The sequence below is a fragment of the Ambystoma mexicanum genome, chromosome 12, assembly GCF_040938575.1.
Source record: "Ambystoma mexicanum isolate Mex_15411 chromosome 12, UKY_AmexF1_1, whole genome shotgun sequence".
NCBI lineage: Eukaryota > Metazoa > Chordata > Amphibia > Caudata > Ambystomatidae > Ambystoma > Ambystoma mexicanum.
In genome coordinates, this window is record NC_090936.1 from 522,195,026 (window position 1) to 522,211,405 (window position 16,380).

General features: G+C 46.6%; 1 protein-coding gene across 1 annotated transcript in view; it reads left to right on the plus strand.

Moving 5' to 3' along the window:
- The window catches only part of KDM7A (lysine demethylase 7A), a 529,021-nt gene that overhangs the window by 473,430 nt on the left and 39,211 nt on the right, over positions 1 to 16,380 (plus strand). The window contains exons 14-17 of the mRNA XM_069628822.1: positions 4,636 to 4,793; positions 4,875 to 4,972; positions 5,783 to 5,901; positions 6,001 to 6,194. Coding sequence (XP_069484923.1) covers positions 4,636 to 4,793; positions 4,875 to 4,972; positions 5,783 to 5,901; positions 6,001 to 6,194 — 569 coding nt within the window. The remainder of the gene's footprint in view (positions 1 to 4,635; positions 4,794 to 4,874; positions 4,973 to 5,782; positions 5,902 to 6,000; positions 6,195 to 16,380) is intronic.

Below are 16,380 nucleotides of genomic sequence, written 5' to 3' on the forward strand. Positions count from 1 at the left end.
CTACTTCGTAAGAAAGAAGACTGTGGCTGGAGGCCCATTCTCGATCTGACTTAAGTACATCAAGTCCCAAAAATTCAGGATGGTCACGTTGCAGCATGTGCTCGGCCAACTGGAGGAGGGGGACTTCCTGTCTTCTCTGGATTTAGAGGACGTGTACTTCCACATCCCCATTCACGAAAAACAGTTCCTGTGCTTTGTCGTATAAGGGAAGCACTACCAGTTCAAGGCTCTCCCGTTCGGACTGAAGTCGGCGCCCCGGGTATTCACAAAGTGCCTGGCGCCGGTGAGCGCCTACAAGGGAATACTTGTGCACCCATACCTGGACAACTGGCTCATCCGTGCCAGGTCAAGAGACATCGCAGTCGATCACCTGATGAGGACCGTCTGGCTGCTGACGGATCTGGGGTTCTCAGTGAACTATCCATAGTCGTGCTTGGTTCCATCGCAGGATACGCTGTTCCCAGGGTCCAGGCTCAACAGTGTCCTGCCTAGCGGCCCCCTCAGAAGAAATTATAGCAGCCATTTTGGTCATTGTGCAACAGCTGTTAGCACTGAAGATTGCCACGGTGAGGACCATCAGGTTGCTGCTCGGCTTGATGTTGTTGTGCATCTACCTGATCAGACTCTGCAGGTTATGCCTGGACGCTCGCTGGATCCCGGTGTCCGGAAGCTTCAAGGACAGGATTGTGCTCAACGAGGAGTTCCGTCGGGCAACATGGTGGTGGGGTGTGCGCTCTAACATTGCCGGGGGAACAGACTGCCATACCAGGAGACGGTCACCACGGGTGCTTGCCTGGAGGGCTGGGGAGCCCACACCAAATGTCTCCATGCCAGAGGCTTGTGGCTGCCGGAGAAGGAGCTACACATCAACGTCCTGGAACGGTGAGCAGTCTTTTGAGCACTCAAGTCATTCCTTCCGTCCCTCAAGGGAAAAGTGGTCGTCTTCACGGACAATACCACCACAATGTTTTACATTAGGAAGCAGGGGGGAACCAGGTCCCCGGGGGGGATCCTCCAGAGGCGAGCAGGACTTGTGGCACTGGGCTGTCGCCCAGGGGATGTTTCTCATTCCTTTTCACATGGCGGGAGTAAAGAACACTGTTGCCGACTCGCTCAGCAGGGAGCTCTGCTCTTGCAACAAGTGGGAGCTTCGGCAGGATCAAGTGGACAGTCTCTTCCTCAGATGGGTGCAGACCCCAGATCGATCTGTTTGCAACAGCGACCAACACCAAGTGCTGGAAATTCACCAGCAGGTCCCACCAGCCGGGGAGCATGGACACGTTCCCTTGGGAAGGCCTGTTCCTGTATGCGTTTCCTGCATGGCCTCTGCTACTATGAGTAATCGGTTAACTTGCTGTGCCGGTGCAAGATGATCCTCAATGCCCCGGTGTGGCCGAGGCAGATTTGGTGCTCGGACCTTCTCAGCCTATCAACGTCGCCTCCAGTCAATCTGCCAGTGGTCGCTGATCTGCTCGCAAGAGGAGGCGCTAACCTGCACCACAACCAGGATCGCTGAACCTGAAGATCTGGCACCTGCAGCCTTAGAGTTTGGTGGGTACGAGCTACCGGCAGACTGGAGGGGGTTCCTTGCCAGGGCCAGAGCGTCGTCGACCCTGAAGTGCTACGAGCACAAGTGGAAGCGGTTTGCGACTTGGTGCCGGTTGCAGAAGATGAACCCTCTGAGGGCTATTGCCCCTTGATCCTTCCGTATTTGTTGTCTTTGGCTAGGGCGCGGCTGGCTCATGCCTCCGTCAAAGTGCATCTGGTGGCCATCTCCCGCTACACCAGGTCTACAGGATGGTCTTTGCTGTGGTCACACCGTCTGGTCAAGGAGTTCCTTAAAGGACTGTTCGGATAGTTCCCGTTGTTGAAGGTTTCCTGCCCCGGCATTGGAACAAAGTGGTTCTGACAAGGCTCGTGGGGGTGAGGGGGAGGGGGGGAGGGGTTTCGAGCCTATGCATCAAGCCCTTCTCAAGTACCTTTTGTGGAAGACTGCTTTCCTCGTGGCCATCACCTCTGCTAGGAGAGTAGGTGAGATCCAGGCCCTGTCCTGCAATCAGCCTTATCAGATTTTCCACAATACGAGCTTGGTGCTGCGGAAGCACCCCTCCTTAATGCCGTAGGTTCTGTTGGAATTCCATCTCAACAAACCTTTGGTGTTTGTGTTTTTACCGTCGCCTTCGTCGCCGGCTGAAAGGACTCTACACTCCCTGGATGTGGCGCGTGCTCTGAAGTTCTATGTAGCTCACACTAAGAGTTTCCGGAAGACATCTCAGTTTTTTGTGAACTTTGGTCCTGTGAACCATGGGAAGGCCTTGTCCAAGGCTTCCATCTCCAGGTGGCTCTCCGACTGCATCACTCATTGTCACTGGTTGGCAAACTGACTGCTGCCTGGCCGTCCGAGAGCCCATTGTACCAAAGCCATTGCTGCGACAATGGCGTTCCTGTCTGGTGTGCCCCTACTGGACATCTGCAGGGCTGCTATGTGGAGGTCTATGCACACCTTCACGAAATTCTAACTGCGTTGGCGGGTATTCCAGAAGAGTCCAGGGTCGGCCAAGCAGTGCTACGCAAACGGTTTGCTTGAAGGTGAGCCTGATGAGGAGTTGAGAGTAATTGCTTCTGTTGAGCCTTGCCGCCTCCCATGGTTGTGTATGTATGTACTGCTATGTATTCTTTATTCATGAGCATGTGAATCCATGCCAGACCCCATGCTGGAGAAGGAACAAGTAACTTACCTGCCTAGAGACCCAAGCTACTCCTCACTGATGAGACCCAACCGGGGCGAAACATGTTTGGGGATGCTTGTGGTCTCGTGCAGAAGGGATGTGGCCTAGCAGTTCGGGCTGGACTGCCCCTTTTGGGGTGGGACCAAGCCTGATTTGCAGATGGTCTTTCCCCTTCTATAATGGCTTGGCAGGCGAAGAACGGTGGTCTGGAGGGTTGCCTAGAGCAATGCCAGTGGTTAAGATTCATTCTAAACCTTCCAGCCATCACCTTTGTTTTTGCTCCAGCATGGGTCTGGCATAGATTCACATGCGAACCCTCCCTCCTGCCCCTCTGCTGCTCTTCTTGGTCATACTGCCACTTTACATGCTACCAAATCTGAAGATGGCTGCCAGAGGAGAGACTTGGAGAGAGGGCAGTCATTGGCTGGGGCAGTATGACCCAGAGCTTCATATGTGAATCCATGCCAGACCCATGCTGAAGAACAACTGTTAAAGGTAAGTAACTTGTTCCTTTTTCATTCGGTCAGTTTGTGTTTTCTAGAGTTGTTTGGGCCAATAGTACCTGTTGGCCTACTACCACCACCTGAGAGTTGAGCCTTGTCGCTCCGACCACATCACCTACACTAAGAGGTGTGGGGTGCCCTTTCTTGTCGGGTGTGTTATTCTTACCCGTAGGGTTAGTGAGTGCAGCATCCTCAAGAGGGCGGTACAAAAACTGCCCTAACTTTCAGTACCACAGCAGACCCCACTCCTTTACAAATTATGTTTATGTAAATGGATTGGCTTTTTAATGATTCTCTTTTTTTTCCTTTTTTGTGGCGTCTCTCTCCTTCTAAGTGTTTGCTGCTAGAGTTGATCATTTATTCAGGTTGTGAATATTAATGAAGGTCCTATAATAGAGGAGACTTTATTTACATGTAACCCTAGTTCTACGTTTGGCTAACCACAAAGTGTTTGCCTCCCTGTGTAATTCCTTAAAGGGAAGGTACCAATTGGGGGTGGTGGACTCGTGGTGTAAAAAAAAAAAAAATAATAAAAATAAAACATAAAAAGAGAAAAAATAAAAACCTGACTTCAGCTAATGTTCATTTTGGGATGATGCAGCGCCACGTCTATTTGATTGCATTCCAGCAACTTGTAGCTTGTTTTTCATTCTGCACTTGGAGGATGGAAATAGAGATTTATCTCCATAGACCTTCAAAGATCTTCACATAGGCGTGGATGGTCAGTGTAGTTTACTTAAGATGGACTATGATACCCATTTGGAATTTCATTTAAGTAATGTTTTCTTCATGCATCCTTTTTTCATTGGCATTTGATCCATGACTTTGTTTTAAGTCATCTGAAGGTAAATCTTCCTGTAGTGCCCTTTTGGGCAGCATTTGGTGGCGGCTGTAGCCATTTCATCTTCAAGGTCATTTTTCCAATCTCTTGAGTCGGCAGTTTCTCAGGACTATTTTATTATTTTATTGTTTAAAGCGCAGCCTCAGCTTGAGAGCAGCGGAGCGCTATGCAAGGTTTGGGCTGTCATCTTTTAACAGTAGCGCAGTACCGTGAATGACGTTCTGTGTGCCCATTGCGATTAATTCATACGTGCTTGTAAAAAAAAAGACAAATTGTGAGATTTGCAAAATTAGAGAATTGTGCATTCCGAGTAAATACTTTGATCGTGTTCCAGAGGGTGTGTGCGTGACAACAGCAGTGCTTGTGGGTTCTCTTTGCGGACAAGTTGTGATTAGAGTTGGTTTGTCAATTTGGTGCGCAAGGAGCGTGAGCCATTATAGACTGCCAAACCCTTGTGTCCGAGTGCGATCTAAATAGATCATAATCACCCTTTCACAACTAGAAAAAATGTATACGTATGTAGATGCACCATACGATGTTAAGATGTGTGTGTTTTCTTCAGTGATGAAAGAAATCCCTTCAGGGATCGAAGCCTGTTTTCTGCAGACAGCGAGGATGAGGATAACCGGGCAAGGTCAAAAACGCCAGATCTAAAAGTGGAAGAACCACGTTCATTGTCAGATACGGACATTAAAGATGAAATCCAAAAACCACTGAACAGTAAGTATTTTTTGTTTGGACTACTAGTAGGCTGCAAATTAAATAATTTGGTGTTTAACCCAGCAGCAATTTGTCTTGCAGTATTTTTTGATAGTGTGAATTCAGACCTCAGGAATGGATCTTTGAAATACTCCGACATCTCTGATTCAGACATTTCTGATGCCAGTTGCACTACCCAGGTAAAACAATGTGATATACTTGTGGCTGTGGTCAGAAGTAGCTGTTAAGAATTTGAAAGTATGGTAAGAGATGGTTAGGGGGGGGGTTAACGAACAAATGGGAGAAAGGAGATGACCAGGCTAAGCAGTTAAACCTGGTTCAGAGATACTTGCAAAAGAAACAAAATGCAGTAAAAATTCTCACATAGACAAAGGTCATCCTGAGCTACCAGCCAGTGATGAATCGCCCACATTTTGTACCTGGGGAGGGATTACAAGGGCACGGGATTGCAGTCAAACCAGGGGTGTTGAAAGCATGAAAGTTTATAAAAGCTGAACCAGTCCAAGGGGTAGCAACCTAATGAGTGGTATTACCTTCTTGCACTGACGGGCAGAATATCTCTGCCATGCACTTTGGCATCTGCAAAGAGGGGTCTGCAAATTAAACCAGCAACATATGCGGGTGGATGGTCTGTTGTGGGAAGACTACAATGTGATGACATTCTCATAGAATGAGAATCTGCATACAGAATGAGTGCGAGTAAAGCAGCGGGAGATTTGGTTAAGGGGAGAAAATGCCACTTATCTGTATCAGAAGTGGTCCCAAAGTACAGATTGCAGAGTACTGATGTACTGCTCAACATTGTTAGCAATCCTTTTGTGAAATTAGCTCTGTGCCAAATCAAAGTAGGGTCTACATGGGGAATTAGTTTACATAAGTCCAAGAGGCTCTCTTGCAAATAATCTGCATGTGTAACTGCATTAGCTTGCCCTGCACGGTGCCCAGCAAGGCCCGGAGCAGGCTATAAATGATTGTTGTTACTTATTCAGAAGGATTCCTCTGACGAATCGGATAGCTCAGGGGACGAAGCTAAAGAAGAGTGTCTGGTGAAACGACACCCTTCCGACAGCAGCACACTGCAATCTAGAAATGAGTCTTCAAGTACCAGGTGAGTCTGCCAAATCTTCCAACTGGCCAGGATTCATGGCCACTCAAAAGGATTTGTTGCCAATCCCAAATACTAACTTACATGGTTAACATTCTGCAGATATTGTCCCACGTCCACCAGCAATGAAGAGGAAGCTATTCAGGGCATGCTGTCCATGGCCGGATTGCACTACACCACATGTTTGCCCAGCAGTTGCATAGAGAAGAGAGGCCCCCCACTGGGAAGTGGCAACGTTTCTCCTTTGAGGCGAGAGGAAAGGCCATCATTCCACTGCATCAAAGCTGAGGAGCATGGTGAGGACCGGTTGTCTATCAGAGTAATGTTGTTTAGGACTACAGTTTCTAGGTAAAGCATTGTGTTACACGTCGGCATAACGGCTAGGTGGTGAGGTGTGCCTTTAATACAATGTATTTGTAGTCTGGCAGTTTCCCTTAGCCCTTAAAACTGCCATTTCTTGAAATCTCTTAATCTCACCTAGCCTGTTACTGAACTATTCATTACAATTACAAAAAGAGTAAAGAATGCAGTGCGTGCTTCGGTGTCATCGGTTGTGCTATCAATTTCGTTTTAAAGCAGCAGAATCTGATTCAGTTTGGTTTGCCCCATCAGTTTTGGCTTCTATGTGGTGCTGTAAGCACTGCCTACAAGCCAAAACTACTAGCTTTGGGAGTGTAACTAGAGATATGGGCTGTGTGGAGGGAACTTAGCCTTTGGTGGCAATTGACCGTTCGTGGCCATGCTAGTCCCTATATGCCGTCCAACTAACTAGCTTCCCCTGCACAAGCACCCCCTACCTGCCCTGGTATCTATTTCAGCTAGCCCTATCACTCAGTTGCATCACACTTTGTACTGTTATGAGACTGTCGTTGTTCCTTTTAAGCAGCCTTCGGAAAGGGAATGGTTTAATTGCAGCTGTAAACCTGCTCCTGTTGTAATACATATTCCTTCATGTAGGCCAGTCACTTGATTTATAAGCAATGCCATTTAATGAGGTGCACTGCCTGCAACTTGTTTTTCTAATAATACAGTACTGAGAATTCATGCACAGCTATGTAAACCATGTTTTTATCTTCCGTCACAAAACCAAGGTGTTTTGTTCATCACATTTAACTGCATGAGTATCAGTTTTGCGTTACTCACAAAAATTGTTTTATACTTTGTTGCATTTTCAAAAACAAGCAGCATTACCAACTTGGAGTGTGCAAGATAAAAAAAAGTCGGTTCCAAATTGAACTGTTATACATTGGCAGCCTGATTAACATCATTACAGTGTATTGCCTCCTTATTATAGCAAATGTTAAATGTAGCTATACAATACAAAGTATTTGGGTGCATTCGCCACTTTCTTCGCCTTTGGTTTAGAATGAGTGTTTTCTGGAACGGATCATCATAAGTGGTAGGTAGAGTTGAACCTGAATTTACAGAACAAAGTGCACACTATGAAAATGGCATAAACTGTTATATATTTCCCAAAAGGATAACATATAACTAAAGCTACACTCCACCTCTGTAGTAAACCATGCACACTATTTCCATTCGGTGATGACTTGATCATGTTTTGTCCACAGTAAGCCCCCCTGTAGGCAGCCATTTCTCTGAAGCATGTTTTACCCTTCTCTGGAACCTTTCTTTGGTTAGTGTTAGCTCCTCAACATTTAGATTTGAAAGTCGCCGTCGGCTGTCATTTTAGTTGAATGGATATCCCTGCGTTCTAAAACATATTTATAGTTCTATTATATTACGTTTTTCAATAACAATCTCGTGTTAGGTAAGAATTGATGTAGTCACACTGTGTGAGACTACACAACACTTATCTGCTTGGCATTGGGTAACCCAGCGTTTGGTATAGGTCTGTACTACACATGTTGGTAGTGTGAGCAGCCAGGCTTATCTCACAATTAAATGAGCATTCTTTAAAAAGGGCAATTTATGTAGCAGTCAAATATACTTTAAAATACTTTTCAGGATCAGCAGAAGTTAGTGGATTCTCTTTGGATATGCTCTTTACACAATTCCTTCTCCCAAAGGTGACTTAATTCACAAGGACAGTAATGGCATTTATATATCACTAGTTCTACTTTGCAGAGTCTGAGGTTACAGAAAGGAAAGGTTGAACAGGTTCTCAGGGCATGTGAGTATACTTAAATCTTCCAGTGAAGTCTAGACAACCTTTCCCAGCAATAACGGTCTACAACAAGTTACCACTAAGAGTTACCACTAAGAGAGACAAAAATATCAGTCAATGGTCTAGAAGAGTCTGCAGTGAGTCAGGACAGCCAAAGTTAATTGGAGCGGTCTATGGTCTATGGAGCTGAGGCACTTCTTAGATAAAGTCTTGCACAAGGTTAGAGAGTTTGTAGAAATCACTTGTAGGGTCACAATCTGTGAAGCCTGTAAAAAGCAGAGTTAGAACCAACTCTAAAAAGTAAGCCAATGCAAGTCTCAACTGAGAAGAGCACGGCTAAAGAGACTGAGGGATATACCCCAAGTCGCAGCAGTACCTTTGGTTTGAAGAAGAGTGGTCCAGCTGGATTCTGTCCTGTTGCAGCGGTGCATACCCTGGATTCCTGAGCATCAGTCATGGGGACTGTTAGGGAGAATTCTCAGAAATGTGCCAATTCCCTTCTACTTTAGAGACCCCCAGCACGTTTGCTGGACTTTAGGACTTTTAATTTTTATCCTGGAGAGAGTGAGACCTTTTTTCCCACTCATGAATTTTTCTGTGATTTGAACTGCGTTTCTCTTTTGGTTTTGGAATCTGACAAACTCCATAGGCTTAATCTTATTGCATTGTGTCACACAACACCTTCAGTGTAGTGACACAGGGAAGTCTTTCAGCTTTCCCAAAGGTTTAAATACCTTCTTTTGGTTTAGCTACTGTTTCCAAGAGCAGTGAAGTGAAATTGACTTTACTTACATTTGTAACTTTCTAGACCCAGCACACACTATCTTACCATAGTGCTGGAGGGGTTACTTGTTATCCCCTTTGTCTAGTTTCTCATGTAATGTTTTTTTGTTACCCTTTCTACAATTAATGGCTGGTGGCAGTGCTTTACTTTTTACTACCATTGAGCTTTTTTGGGCTGCAATTGCAGCCACAGTAAAGCACCCATGAGTGCCCATTTTATGAAAATGACCCCGGTCTTCTCTTTTCGCCGTTTCTTGTTGGAAAGATCCTTCTTGTGATTTACTCTATGCGCCAAACCAGGTTTGGTCCCTTTGTTCATTTTGTCTTTGGCAGGTTTCATTGTTGAAGCCTGCTTCGGCTCCAGTGTGTCTGGCAGGGGCAGGAAGTGAGCGGGGTGCCCGAAACTCCCTGTGCTTAATCTCTTAGGTGAAAGGAATGCACTCTTAGGTGATTGGCTGCCTTGCTGTGCCTGGAGGACAGCCACCCTGCTGTGAGTGACAGCTAGGCTGTGAATTAATGGGAGAACCCTGAATTAAAGGTGATGTCTTTTGCTTGGAAGGCAGAGTCGACCAATGGACGAAAGAACCAGAAGAAGAACTTGGAAGAGACACCTGCTGCAACACCTGGACCATTGGTTTGCCCGGTGAAGTCCTGCTGAAGCTCCGAATTCGCCTCGACTAGAGAAGCCCTGCAAGGACGACCTCTCCCCTTGGGTTGGTGGGAGCAATCAACCCAAAAGCGAACTCCTCTGGACATCCTCTCGGAGCTGGCTGTACTTCCATTGCTGCTTAATAGGCAAAGTTTGAATGCAGTACCCTCTGGGGACACTACAAACCACTATGACTACAGGTATAGGCACCCCAACCTTTGGTATAAGCTTGTACTACACAGTTTTGGTAGCGTGTTGAGCAGCCAAGCTTATTTCAAGAGGGGAAATGGGAGCAGTAGTGGAGGTACACACAGATTCACAGTTACAGGTATTCAAATAAACTCTTAAACTCGAGGATTCTTGCACAAACATTTATTTATCAGTCGGTTATAAAGCCTTCTTCAGAAGGAAGCAATAGAATAGTAACACACAAATATACTCCAATACTGTACACTCTGAGTTTCTGGATCAGACAAGGCCCTTTTGGGATGGCCCACAGACACAACCTGCACCCACAGGTGACTTCAGTAACAAGGGTGCTGGGGACATTAATACCTTACTGTTGGTATACAGAATACTCTTTAAAAGGCAAAGGTTATTAGAACAGAAGAAATACAAATAGTCATAAGCAGGGCAAATATGTTTAGATAGCTCTTAGAAGAGTCATTCAATTCAATAGGCTAAGCCAAAGTCAATAGACCAAAGTCTTTGTATAGGATGCAGCACTTCAGGCAAGGAAATGGAAAAGTCTTTATACAAGTTCTTAGGAGTCTTTGAGAACAAGAAGAATCAAATGTAGGGCCACAACTTGTGAGCTGCAGAAGTTACAAGCACTTCCACAGTAAGAGGTAAGTTCCCTTAGGCTAGTTTTACAGTACATTAGTAAAGAAGAAAAAGATGCAGCTGAAGACTTCTGTTCTTGTGCAGCTCTGCAGATCTCCCTGTTCTTGGGCCTCAGTCATGGGGACAAGAGGGAGGACGCCGGGGGACTCCTGCACTGTATTGGCACCGTCAAAGCTGGCAACTGGCAATCTTTACTTTCAGTGGCTGTTTCGCGTTTCAGCTCCTTGTGGTACAGCCAATAGCAATAAGCGTGGTTCCTGGCTGTCCAGGTGGACTTGCCTCATATCTGAGGTCCCGCACTCCACTGAGGGGGGTCAAGCTTGGTCAGTCCTGCTTCGTGGGAGTCCAGAGGATCTTCCAAAAGCTTTCGGCTAGCTTACAAGCCACGCACACAATCTGGTGTCCCTCTCCCTGACTCTAAGGTTTCCTGCAGCACTCTGAGGAAATGCAACCAGCTCCGAGATGGATGTCCAGGTGGCTTACTTGGGAGTTGATTGGTCCCACCAACTCAAAGGTAGAAGTCGTCCTTGCAGGGCTTCTCTCTCGATGCAAACTTGGCGATTCAGACCTGCAGCAGGGCTTCACTGGGCAAACCAATGGTCCAGGAGTTGCAGCAGCCATCCTCTTCAAGTTCTTCTTCAGTTCCTTCATCCAGTGGTCGACTCTGCCTTCCAAGCCAAGAGACTTGCCTTTTATTCAGTTCTCTACCATTCATTCCAGCCTAGTTGCCACTCACCCAGCAGGGTGGCTGTCCTTCCCGGATAGTCAGCCAGCCAATCACCTCAGAGTGCATTCGGGGCTCCTAGGAGACTAAGCACAGGGAGCTTCAGCCACCTCCCTCACTTCCTGCCTACCCCAGACACTCTGGAGCCAGAGCCGGTTTCACTCCTGAAGCCCACCAAAGGCGAATGAACAAAGACCAAACCTGGTTTGGCGCGCAAAGAAAAACTTGAAGGACCTTTCCCCAAAGAAATGGTTAAAAAAGAAGACCGGGAACCGTTTTAACAAAGGAGGCTGAGGGGCCGTCTTGAACATGTCTCCCGCGATTTCCCGCTACCAGTGTTAGCAGTCGGGAAAAATCATGGTAGTTTGCCACAAGCCTTTTTCGATAGGAAAGGGTAGTATTTGACTGCTACATGAGTTTCTAGACACTGGGGATACTAGGTAACCCTTCCAGCTCTCTATTGAAAGATAGTGTGTGCTGAGTTTATCCCAGAGAAGGTATTTAGACCTTGGGAAAGCCTGAAAAGGCTTCCCTGTGTCACTGCACTGAGGGTGCTGTGTAACACACATGAAAAGATGCCTATGGAGTTGTCTAAAACTCCATAATCAAAAGAAACAAACACAGAAAACAAACCGAATTAAAAGTACAAAGTCCCAAACGTCTGCAAAAGAGATGGGGCGTCTCTAAGGTAGAGAGGAATTAGCACATTTATGAGAATTCTTCCTAACAGCGAGGAAAGTCCAATAAGGTACCCGAGAACCGCAGTGGTTCTATTTGCGAGAGACGCGAGGAGCTGAAACCGCAAAGTGCAGCTGATCTGAAGTTTGCCCATTGCTGCTGACCCTTCAAACCGTAGTGTAGGAGTCTCCAGACGTCCTCCCTCTTGACCCCACGACTGAGGCCCAGGAACAATAGGATCTGCCATACTACAACAGGAACAGAAGCCAACTGGAACCAGTTGGGGTTGCTTACCTCTTGTTGTGTAGCCTTGCTAGCTCTGTTGAGACTTGCCTTGGTTGCCTTTTGCAGAGTTGCTTGCAGCTTTGTCCCTCACAAGCCTCCCAGCTTGTGGCCTACAGAGATTTCATTTCTACAAAGATTTCTAAAACATTGTGCAAGACTTTTCTTACTTGCCTTAAGTCCAGTAAGTACCCTTTTGGGATGGCACACACACTTCCTACACCCTCGGGTGACTTTAGTAACTAGGACACTGTGGACATTAATATACTACTGTTGGCAATTAGACTCACACTTAAGAGTTTGTTAAAGCGAAAGGTTATTATGACGCAACAAGAGATCTCACAAATAATCTCAAAGCAGGAAAGTACTTTTTGTAAAAAAAAACAATGCAAAGTTAGTTCCCCTTTCCTGGAAGGAAGCCCAAACACATTCACAGAGGGAAGAAGTCATTCAGGGAAGTCGGGCTAAGCTAAAGTCAATTGAGCAAAAGTCTAGGTGAAGCAGAAGCACTCCTCAGAAAAGGAGTTTTTTTTAGAAAAGAAGAATTCCAAGTAGGACCACAAGCTGTTTAGGCTTGTGAGGTAAAGAAGCTATCGGCAACTCTAAAGAGCAGCCACAACGAGTCTCACCAACAGACTAGAAGTGTAGTTACACAATAAGAGGTAAGTTCTCTTAGACTCTACAGTACCTTTTAGGTTGAAGAAAAGTGCAGCAGATGACTTCTGTTCTTCAGCAGCTCTGCAGATCCTGGTGTTCCTGGGCCTCAGTCGTGGGGAAAAGAGGGAGGATGTCTGGGGACCCATGCACTGCAAAGGGACGGTCACCGACCGCAACCAGCAATCTTCAAACAAGTGGCACTTCAGTGTTTCAGCTCCTCGCGTCTAATGCAAATAGCAACACTGCGGTTTCTGGCTATAAAGATGGGCTTTCCTTGTATTCGCGGTCCGGCACTCTTTTTAGGTGGCTCAGCCTCGTCAGTCCTGCTTCCTTTGAGTCAGGAGGATCTTCCTGGATCTCTTGGCCAACTTAAAAGCAACGCACACAATCTGGTTTTCCTCTCTGTGGCGTTAAGGTTTCCAGCAGCAACTCTGTGGAAATTCAACCTGCTCGGAGAGGATGTCCAGGTGGCTTACATTGGAGTTGATTGGTCCTACCAGCTAAAAGGGAGAAGTCGTCCTTGCAGGGCAAACCAACATTCCAGGAGTGCCAGCAGGCGTCCTCTTTAAGTTCTTATTCGGTTCCTTTGTCCAGTGGTCGACTCTGCCTTCCAAGCCAAAAGCCTTGCCTTTTATGCAGGTTTCTCCCATTCATTCCAGCCTAGCTCTCAGTCACCCAGCAGGGTGGTTGTCCTGGCCTAACAGTCAGCCGGCCAATCACCACAGAGTGCATTTGGGTCTCCTAGGAAACTAAGCACAGGGAGTTTCTGGCACCTCCCTCCCTTCCTGCCCACCCCAGACACCCATGAATCCTGCCAAAGGCAAAGCGAACAAAGGGACCAAACCTGGTTTGACGCGCAGAGTAAATCTCAAGGACTTTTCCACAAAGAAATGGCGAACAAAAGAAGACTGGGGCGATTTTCACAAAAATGGCACCCTTGGGTGCTTTACTGCAGCAGCGAATACAGCCCATGGTAAATGCACACCAAGGTAGTTAAAAGTAAACCACTACCACCAGCCATTCATCGAGGAAAGGGTAACCTAAAAATGTTACATGAGAAACTAGTCAAAGGGGATAATAAGTAACCCCTCAAGCACCCTATTGTAAGATGGGGTGTGCTGGCTCTAGAAAGTTGCCCATGTAAGTAAAGTCAATTTCACTTTACTGCTCTTGGGTTTATCCAAGAGCAGGCATTTAAACCTTTGGGAAATCTGAAAGACTCTCCTGTGCCACTGCACTGAAGGTGCTGTGTGACACAATGTAAAATATGATGCCTATGGAGTTTGACAGAGTTCAAAATCACATTAAAATACATGAGAGAGTGGGGAAAAAGGAGCTCACTCTCACCAGCTTAAAAAAAATCAAGTCCTCAAAATCAAGCAAAGTTGCTGGGGTTCTCTAGGGTGGAGGGAATTGGCACATTTCTGAGAATTCTCCCTAACAAACTGACTGTTAAAGAAATTAATAATTGTTTAATCAAGAAACCTTGAGTGTAAATGTTTATGTGAATAACAGTCACTGTGAAACTCTGTTACAACCCTACAGCTCACATTGACCCTTCTTGAGATAAACCTGGCTGCTCAGTCACTCTACCAACTTGTGTAGTAAATGCTTGTACCAAAGGTTGGGTTAACCATTGCCAAGAGGACCAGGCTAGTGCAGTCTCCCACAGGGTACTGCATACAATTTTGCCTAACAGGGACAAGAGGGAGAATGTCGGAGGGCTCCTGCGGTAGCAATTTGGAAGTCGTCGGCAGCTACGGGCTCTTTTGTGTTCAGCAGCACTTCGCAGTTTCAGTGCTCGCTAAACAGAACCACCGTGGATCTTGCATATCGGTTGGGCTTCTTTCACTCCTCGAGTCCTACACTCTGGTGAGGGGGACCTGAGCTTGGGTCGTCCTGCTTATGGAGGGTTCTTAGATTCCTGGAGCTTCTGGACGGATTTCAGATGTTGCACTCTACTACGGTTTTCTCGAGGCCTGGCAATTGGTTCCTGCAGCAGCAAAAAAGTACAGCCAGTTGAGGAAGCGGGGGTCTAGTGAAGTTGGTCGCTCCCACTAACCCAAGGAACAAGTCCTCTCTTCCAGAGCTTTTCTTGTCGATTAGAAAAAGAAGTTTCAGCACAGTAGCATGGCTTCAACAGGCAATTCAAAGGCCCAGGAGGATGAAGCAAGCTTCGTTCACGGTTTCTTTATTGGGTGTTTCTCCCAATGGTCGACTCTGCCTCTATTCACAAAACCCTCTTCTTTTAAGCAGGTTTCTCCTATTCATGCTCAGTCTAGGCTGTCAATCACACAGCAGGGTGGCTGTCCTGAAAGGGCAGCCAGCCAATCGGGACTAGTTGCATTCAGGCATTCCTAGAGACAAAGGACAGGGGAGTTTTGCGAACCTCCCTCACCTCCTGCCTTTCCAGGCACACTGGAGCCAGAGGCGGATTTCAGGACTGAAGCCCGCCAAAGGCAAAAGGAACAAAGGGCTCAAACCCGGCTCCACGCACATAATAAAACCCAAGAAAGACCTCACAAACAGAAAATGGCGAAAAAAGACAACTGGGGCCATTTTAACAAAATGGTCACCCATGGGTCCTATACTGCAGCTAGGGATCTAGCCTGTGGTAGAAAAGCACAATGGTAGGAAAATTAAACCACTGAGACCAGCCATTTAAAGTAGTGAGGGTAACATAAAACATGTTTCATGAGGATGTAGGATTAGGGGCTACTAGGTAACCCCCTCCCCCAGCACTCCACATAAGATGGGGTGTGCTGGACCTACAAAGAGAAAATAAAGTAAAGTCAATTTCACTTTACTATTCTTGGGAACAGTAGTTCACACAAGAAAATGTATTTAAACCTTATGAGAAATCAAAAGGATTTCTCTGTGACACTGCACTGAAAGTGATGGGTGTCACCTTCCAAAAAGTAGATGCCTATGGAGTTTGGCAGACTCCAAAAACAGTGGAAACACATAATCCATATCAGGTCAAAACACATGAGACTGTGAGAAAAAGGTCTCGCTCACTCCAGGGTTAAAATAAAAAGTCCTAAAGTCCAGCAAAAGAGCTGGGCATCTCTAAGGTTCAAGGGAATTGGCACAGACATGAGAATTCTCCCTAATCTCTAAAACGGCCTAGCATTTATTTCTGTCAGCCTTCAGACAGAAATAAATGCTAGGCCGTTTTAGAGATTAGGGAGAATTCTCATGTCTGTGCCGATTCCCTTGAACCTTAGAGATGCCCAGCGTTCTAAATGCCATATCATATCAACAGTCTGTGGCGCACATTGACATTCATAGACTCAGCTGCTCCATTTCAGACCATTTTTTTGTTTGGGCTATTGGGTATCACTTGCAACACCTATACACTGAATGTTTTGCATTGGAGTACAGATTGTGAGGCGTGTTCCTGCTGCCGAGGCACCGGGCTCCAACTTATTAATTACAGCACGTTGTAGCGCTGCAGTGGCTGGCTCGGCACATACATTTTAATTTAGTTGGCGCTCCAAGCGCTGCATCGCGTTGTCTCCCGCTACCTCGCCCTCACACCCTTGTCAACGCATCCCCTTTTCATCCCCCTCCTCCCTCCCTGCCCACACGCTCACATTTGTGAACTGGGCCTTCATCTGACAGTCTTCCAGGCAGCCCCAGCAAAGGAACCAGAGGCAAAGGACAACTCCCACAGAATCGGCTCCAGACAGTGTCTGCTGGTGTCATCCGAGGAAGCACGAAGCCTGCAGCCAAATA